We start from the raw sequence: 7563 nt of genomic DNA, 5'->3' as shown, positions 1-7563 counted from the left end.
CCGGAACCGGAAGTGAGGCTTGAACCGGGACTAGGACCGGAAGCGGAATTGGGACCGGAACCCGAAGTGGAACCGGAACCGGATGAGTGCGGGTCCGTGGCCGAGCGGTTCCTGCTGCTGGAGCGGCAGCAGAGCCGGTGGCTGCGGGCGCTGCCGCCGCCGGGCCCCGCCGTCACCCACGTTTACCGCCCGCTCGAGTACGCCTGGGAGCCGCACTGCCGCTTCGTGCGCGCCTTCTGCCGCGGGCCCAAGAGCGTCCTGTTCGTGGGCATGAACCCGGGGCCCTTCGGCATGGCCCAGACCGGGGTGCGCGGGGGGGGGCATCCCTATGGGGAACCAGGGCATCCCTATGGGGAAACAGGGCATCCCTATGGGGAAACAGGGCATCCCTATGGGGGGGAAACAGGGCATCCCTATGGGGGCCAGGGCATCCCTATGGGGGGAACCAGGGCATCCCTATGGGGGGGGCACAGCACATCCCTATGGGGAAACAGGGCATCCCTATGGGGAAACAGGGCATCCCTATGGGGAGCCAGGGCATCCCTATGGGGGGGAAACAGGGCATCCCTATGGGGAGCCAGGGCATCCCTATGGGGGGAACCAGGGCATCCCTATGGGGGGGGCACAGCACATCCCTATGGGGAAACAGGGCATCCCTATGGGGAAACAGGGCATCCCTATGGGGAGCCAGGGCATCCCTATGGGGGGAACAGGGCATCCCTATGGGGGGAACAGGGCATCCCTATGGGGAACCAGGGCATCCCTATGGGGAGCCAGGGCATCCCTATGGGGGGGACCAGGGCATCCCTATGGGGAAACAGGGCATCCCTATGGGGAGCCAGGGCATCCCTATGGGGAAACAGGGCATCCCTATGGGGGGCCAGAGCATTCCTATGGGGGGGAACCAGGGCATCCCTATGGGGAAACAGAGCATCCCTATGGGGAGCCAGGGCATCCCTATGGGGAAACAGGGCATCCCTATGGGGGGGAAACAGGGCATCCCTATGGGGGGGAGAACCAGGGCATCCCTATGGGGGGGCACAGCACATCCCTATGGGGAACCAGGGCATCCCTATGGGGAACCGGGGCATCCCTATGGGGGGGCACAGCACATCCCTATGGGGAACCAGGGCATCCCTATGGGGGGGAAACAGGGCATCCTTATGGGGAAACAGGGCATCCCTATGGGGGGCCAGGGCATCCCTATGGGGGAGCCAGGGCATCCCTATGGGGGGGGCACAGCACATCCCTATGGGGGGCCAGAGCATTCCTGTGGGGGAGCCAGGGCATCCCTATGGGGGGGAAACAGGGCATCCCTATGGGGGGGAAACAGAGCATCCCTATGGGGAAACAGGGCATCCCTATGGGGGAGCCAGGGCATCCTTACGGGGAAACAGGGCATCCCTATGGGGGGGGGGCACAGCACATCCCTATGGGGGAGCCAGGGCATCCCTATGGGGGGGGCACAGCACATCCCTATGGGGGGCCAGAGCATCCCTATGGGGGGCCAGGGCATCCCTGGGGGGGGGGCATAGCACATCCCTATGGGGGGCCAGAGCATTCCTATGGGGGGCCAGGGCATCCCTAGGGGGGGGGCATAGCACATCCCTATGGGGGGCCAGAGCATTCCTATGGGGGAGCCAGGACATCCCTATGGGGGGGAAACAGGGCATCCCTATGGGGAAACTGAGACATGGGGGGGAGGGGTGGGCACAGCGCATCCCTATGGGGGATGGACCAGGTCATCCCTATGATGAGCCAGGGCATCCCTATGGGGAGGAAACAGGGCATTCCTATGGGGAGGGACACAACACATCCTTATGGGGGTCCCAGTGCATCCCTATGGGGGGGACTGGGACATGGGGGGGGGGGCCAGGGCATAGGAATGGGACCAGTTCATCCTTACTGGGGGGCCCAGGGCATCCCTGTGGGGGGCAGTGATGCAGGGGATGCCTGGATGTGCCCCAATTCCTCTTCCCCCCCCCCAAGTGCAGGTGAACTGAGGCACAGGAGCAGCTCAGGCCCCCTGCCCCCATTCCCAATGGATCCCTCCCCATTCCCAATGGATCCCTTCCCATTCCTGCCCCCATTCCCAGTGGGTCTCTCCCCATTCGCAGTGGATCCCCTCCTCATTCCCAATGGATCCTTCCCCATTCCTGCCCCATTCCCAGTGGATCCCTCCCCATTCCTGTCCCCATTCCCAATAGATTCCCTCCCCATTCCTGCCCCCATTCCCAATGGATCCTTCCCCAGTCCTGCCCCCATTCCTAATGGATCCCACCCCATTCCCAATGGCTCCCTCCCCATTCCCACCCCCATTCCCAGTGGATCCCTCCCCATTCCCGCCCCCCATTCCCAGTGGATCCTTCCCCATTCCCACCCCCATTCCCAACGGCTCCCACCCCATTCCCAATGGATCCTTCCCCAGTTCTGCCCCCATTCCTAATGGATCCCTCCCCATTCCCAATGGATCCCTTCCCATTCCTGCCCCCATTCCCAATGGATCCTTCCCCATTCCCAGTGGCTCCCTCCCCATTCCCACCCCATTCCCAATGGCTCCCTCCCCATTCCCACCCCCATTCCCAGTGGATCCCTCCCCATTCCCGCCCCCCATTCCCAGTGGATCCTTCCCCATTCCCACCCCCATTCCCAACGGCTCCCACCCCATTCCCAATGGATCCTTCCCCATTCCTGCCCCCATTCCTAATGGATCCCTCCCCATTCCCAATGGATCCCACCCCATTCCCGCCCCCATTCCCAATGGCTCCCTCCCCATTCCCAATGGCTCCCTCCCCATTCCCACCCCCATTCCCAACGGCTCCCACCCCAATTCCCAACGGCTCCCACCCCATTCCCAATGGATCCCTCCCCATTCCCAGCGGCTCCCTCCCCATTCCCGCCCCCCATTCCCAATGCCACCCCCCGTTGACCGCTCTCTTCCTGCCCCACAGGTCCCCTTCGGCGAGGTGCGGGCCGTGCGGGACTGGCTGCAGGTGCGGGGTGGGGTGCAGCGCCCGCACCCGGAGCACCCCAAGCGCCCGGTGCTGGGGCTGAGCTGCACCCGCTCCGAGGTGAGCGGCGCCCGCTTCTGGGGCCTCATCCGGCGCCTGTGCCCGCAACCCCAGCGCTTCTTCACCCACTGCTTCGTCCACAACCACTGCCCCCTCCTCTTCCTCAGCGCCTCCGGGCGCAACGTCCCCCCCAGCGACCTCCCCCCCCAGCACCGGACCCCGTTACTGGAGCTCTGCGACCGGGCGCTGGTCGCGGCCGTGCGGGTGCTGAGCGCCCGCCTGGTGCTGGCCTTGGGCCGCTTCACCGAGCACCGAGCGCGCCGGGCCCTGGCCGCCGCCGGCCTTGCGGGTAACGGGGATGGGGATGGGGTCAGGGTGGAGGGCTTGCCCCATCCCTCCCCCCGGAACCCCCGCGCCAACCGGGAATGGGAAGGGATGGTGCTGAGCCGCCTGCGGGAGCTGGGGGTGCTGGAGGTGCTGGGGGTGAGCGGGGAGGAAGGGGAAGAGGGAGAGGGAAGAGGAGGGAAAAGCACCGGGATGGGGGGGGACGGCTTGGGAGAGGCTTTGGGGCAGGGGTAGGGGTTGGGGGGGGGGGGGGGGGCCCCGGGGTGCAGTGAACCCAAGGAGAGCAGGATCGGGATGCGGGAGGTGGGGTTTAATGGCTCCGGGGCTCAGATTCCCACTGGGAAACTGGCTTAGGGCATCTTTAGGGGATGGCTCCGTGCCTTGGTTTTCCCATTGAGAGCAGGGCTGGGATGTGGGAATTGGGATTTCATGGCTCCATGCCTCGGTTTTCCTACTTGGAAGCTGGTTTAGGGCATCTTTAGGTGATGGGGGAATGGCTCCGTGCCTCAGTTTCCCCATTGAGAGCAAGGCTGGGATGTGGGAATTGGGATTTCATGGCTCCATGCCTCGGTTTTCCTACTTGGAAGCTGATTTAGGGCATCTTTAGGGGATGGAGGAGGGCTCCGTGCCTCGGTTTCCCCACTGAGAGCAAGGCTGGGATGTGGGAATTGGGATTTCATGGCTCCATGCCTCGGTTTTCCTACTTGGAAGCTGGTTTAGGGCATCTTTAGGTGATGGGGGATGGCTCCGTGCCTTGGTTTTCCCATTGAGAGCACGGCTGGGATGCGGGAACTGGGATTTCATGGCTCCATGCCTTGGTTTTCCTACTTGGAAGCTGATTTAGGGCATCTTTAGGTGATGGGGGATGGCTCCGTGCCTTGGTTTTCCCATTGAGAGCACGGCTGGGGTGTGGGAACTGGGATTTAATGGTTCCATGCCTCGGTTTTCCTACTTGGAAGCTGGTTTAGGGCATCTTTAGGGGATGGAGAATGACTCCATCCCTTGGTTTTCCCATTGAGAGCAAGGCTGGGATGTGGGAACTGGGATTTCATGGCTCCATGCCTCGGTTTTCCCACTTGGAAGCTGGTTTAGGGCATCTTTAGGGGATGGAGGAGGGCTCCGTGCCTCAGTTTCCCCACTGAGAGCAGGATTGGGATGTAGGATTTGGGTTTTAATGGTGCTTTGCCTCAAGTTTTCCCACTTGGAAGCTGGTTTAAGTCATCTTTAGGGGATGGAGGAGGGCTCTGTGCCTCGGTTTCCCCACTGAGAGCAAGGCTGGGATGTGGGAATTGGGATTTCATGGCTCCATGCCTTGGTTTTCCTACTTGGAAGCTGGTTTAGGGTATCTTTAGGTGATAGAGAATAGCTCCGTGCCTCAGTTTCCCCACTGAGAGCAGGATTGGGATGTAGGATTTGGGTTTTAATGGTGCTTTGTCTCAAGTTTTCCCACTTGGAAGCTGGTTTAAGTCATCTTTAGGGGGTGGAGGATGGCTCTGTGCCGCAGTGGCCCCAATGAGATCAAGGCTGGGATGCAGGAGTTGGGATTTCATGGGTCCATGCCTTGGTTTTCCTACTTGGAAGCTGATTTAGAGCATCTTTAGGTGATGGGGGATGGCTCCGTGCCTTGGTTTTCCCATTGAGAGCAGGACTGGGATGTGGGAACTGGGATTTAATGGCTCCATGCCTCGGTTTTCCTACTTGGAAGCTGGTTTAGGGCATCTTTAGGTGATAGAGAATAGCTCCTTGCCTCACTTTCCCCACTGAGAGCAGGATTAGGATATAGGAATTGGGTTTTAATGGTGCTTTGCCTCAAGCTTTCCCACTTGGAAGCTGGTTTAAGTCATCTTTAGGGGATGGAGGATGGCTCTGTGCCGCAGTGGCCCCAATGAGATCAAGGCTGGGATGCAGGAGTTGGGATTTCACGGGTCCATGCTTTGGTTTTCCTACTTGGAAGCTGATTTAGAGCATCTTTAGGTGATGGAGGATGGCTCCATCCCTTGGTTTTCCCATTGAGAGCACGGCTGGGATGCAGGAATTGGGATTTCATGGCTCCATGCTTTGGTTTTCCTACTTGGAAGCTGCTTTAGGGCATCTTTAGGGGATGGAGGAGGGCTCTGTGCCTCAGTTTCCCCACTGAGAGCAGGATTGGGATGAGGGACTTGGGATTTCATGGGTCCATGCCTTGGTTTTCCCACTTGGAAGCTGATTTAGGGCATCTTTAGGTGATGGGGGATGGCTCCATCCCTTGGTTTTCCCTTTGAGAGCAGGGCTGGGATGCAGGAACTGGGATTTCATGGCTCCATGCCTTGGTTTTCCTACTTGGAAGCTGATTTAGAGCATCTTTAGGTGATGGAGGATGGCTCCGTGCCTCAGTTTCCCCACTGAGAGCAAGGCTGGGATGCAGGAACTGGGATTTCATGGCTCCATTCCTCGGTTTTCCCACTTGGAAGCTGGTTTAGGGCATCTTTAGGTGATAGAGAATAGCTCCGTGCCTCAGTTTCCCCACTGAGAGCAGGATTGGGATGTAGGAATTGGGTTTTAATGGTGCTTTGCCTCAAGCTTTCCCACTTGGAAGCTGGTTTAAGTCATCTCTAGGGGATGGAGGGTGGCTCTGTGCCGCAGTGGCCCCAATGAGATCAAGGCTGGGATGCAGGAGTTGGGATTTCATGGGTCCATGCCTTGGTTTTCCTACTTGGAAGCTGATTTAGGGCATCTTTAGGTGATGGGGGATGGCTCCATCCCTTGGTTTTCCCATTGAGAGCAAGGCTGGGATGTGGGAATTGGGATTTCATGGCTCCATGCCTTGGTTTTCCTACTTGGAAGCTGCTTTAGGGCATCTTTAGGGGATGGAGGAGGGCTCTGTGCCTCAGTTTCCCCACTGAGAGCTGGGCTGGGATGTGGGAATTGGGATTTCATGGCTCCATGCCTTGGGTTTTCCCACTTGGAAGCTGGTTTAGGGCATCTTTAGGTGATAGAGAATAGCTCCGTGCCTCAGTTTCCCCACTGAGAGCAGGATTGGGATGTAAGAATTGGGTTTTAATGGTGCTTTGCCTCAAGCTTTCCCACTTGGAAGCTGGTTTAAGTCATCTTTAGGGGATGGAGGATGGCTCTGTGCTGCACCGGCCCCAATGAGATCAAGGCTGGGATGCAGGAGTTGGGATTTCACGGGTCCATGCTTTGGTTTTCCTACTTGGAAGCTGATTTAGAGCATCTTTAGGTGATGGAGGATGGCTCCATCCCTTGGTTTTCCCATTGAGAGCACGGCTGGGATGCAGGAATTGGGATTTCATGGCTCCATGCCTTGGTTTTCCCACTTGGAAGCTGATTTAGGGCATCTTTAGGGGATGGAGGAGGGCTCCGTGCCTCAGTTTCCCCACTGAGAGCAGGATTGGGATGTAGGAATTGGGTTTTAATGGTGCTTTGCCTCAAGCTTTCCCACTTGGAAGCTGGTTTAAGTCATCTTTAGGGGATGGAGGATGGCTCTGTGCCGCAGTGGCCCCAATGAGATCAAGGCTGGGATGCAGGAGTTGGGATTTCATGGGTCCATGCCTTGGTTTTCCTACTTGGAAGCTGATTTAGGGCATCTTTAGGTGATGGAGGATGGCTCCATCCCTTGGTTTTCCCATTGAGAGCACGGCTGGGATGCAGGAATTGGGATTTCATGGCTCCATGCTTTGGTTTTCCTACTTGGAAGCTGCTTTAGGGCATCTTTAGGGGATGGAGGAGGGCTCTGTGCCTCAGTTTCCCCACTGAGAGCAGGATTGGGATGAGGGACTTGGGATTTCATGGCTCCATGCCTTGGTTTTCCCACTTGGAAGCTGCTTTTGGGCACCTTTAGGGCATGGGGGGGGGTCCTGTGCCTCAGTTTCCCCATGCTCAGCCCCACTTCAACACTAAGGGAGCTTCCGGGCTCTGTTTCCCTTCAAATACACACACCCTTTTTGGGCTGTTTTGGGGGGTTTGGGCGATTTAAGCCCTTTCTAAGGTGCTTTGCTCACCCTCACCAGGTGGAAACTGGGAGGGGGCACCGTATGTGTGCCCCCTCCCCCGGTAATAAACGTGTCCTGAGGGACCCCATCCTTGGTGTTGTCATTGGGGGTGCCCGGGGGTGGGTTTGGGGGGGGGGGGGTTGTATTTAGTGCAGTTGGAGCCTGGCCACGGTGGCTCCCGTTCATGTTCCCAATGGGAATCGCTGGTGGATCTGGGA

At 58.8% G+C, this 7563-nt stretch overlaps 1 protein-coding gene and 1 long non-coding RNA gene across 6 annotated transcripts; both read left to right on the top strand.

Moving 5' to 3' along the window:
• Nucleotides 1–32: 32 nt before the first annotated feature.
• SMUG1 (single-strand-selective monofunctional uracil-DNA glycosylase 1) lies at nucleotides 33–3710 on the top strand. The gene is made up of 3 exons (XM_062628357.1): nucleotides 33–306; nucleotides 2952–3514; nucleotides 3626–3710. Exons 1-3 carry the CDS (start codon nucleotides 271–273, stop codon nucleotides 3708–3710), a joined length of 684 nt encoding a protein of 227 aa, XP_062484341.1. The 5' UTR covers nucleotides 33–270.
• Nucleotides 3711–4865: 1155 nt separating this feature from the next.
• Nucleotides 4866–7277, top strand: LOC134168570 (uncharacterized). Of its 5 annotated transcripts, none has more exons than XR_009966583.1 (7): nucleotides 4866–4920; nucleotides 5171–5195; nucleotides 5320–5417; nucleotides 5916–5940; nucleotides 6065–6162; nucleotides 6414–6438; nucleotides 6563–6777. It is a non-coding gene; the product is annotated as an uncharacterized LOC134168570 (long non-coding RNA). The 5 variants fall into 5 exon arrangements; XR_009966586.1 differs by lacking the exon at nucleotides 4866–4920 and adding an exon at nucleotides 4930–5044; XR_009966585.1 differs by lacking the exons at nucleotides 4866–4920; nucleotides 5171–5195 and adding exons at nucleotides 6787–6811; nucleotides 6936–7277 and having other exon boundaries at nucleotides 5303–5417; nucleotides 6563–6660.
• Nucleotides 7278–7563: the final 286 nt, after the last annotated feature.

This window comes from Pezoporus occidentalis, unplaced genomic scaffold (genome assembly GCF_034315485.1).
Source record: "Pezoporus occidentalis ecotype Australia unplaced genomic scaffold, CSIRO_AGI_Poc_V1 ctg314, whole genome shotgun sequence".
Classification (NCBI taxonomy): Eukaryota; Metazoa; Chordata; class Aves; order Psittaciformes; family Psittacidae; genus Pezoporus; species Pezoporus occidentalis.
The sequence above is the reverse complement of the archived record's forward strand: the minus strand, read 5'-3'. Positions and strand labels throughout refer to the sequence as shown.

Bases quoted from the DNA above. Each gene is read 5' to 3' on its own strand.
- SMUG1 (XM_062628357.1), top strand. From the start codon at position 271: ATGAACCCGGGGCCCTTCGGCATGGCCCAGACCGGG. The intron at 307-2,951 runs GTGCGCGGGGGG...CCTGCCCCACAG, and splicing joins TCGGCATGGCCCAGACCGGG to GTCCCCTTCGGCGAGGTGCG. The intron at 3,515-3,625 runs AGAGGGAGAGGG...CCCGGGGTGCAG, and splicing joins GTGAGCGGGGAGGAAGGGGA to TGAACCCAAGGAGAGCAGGA.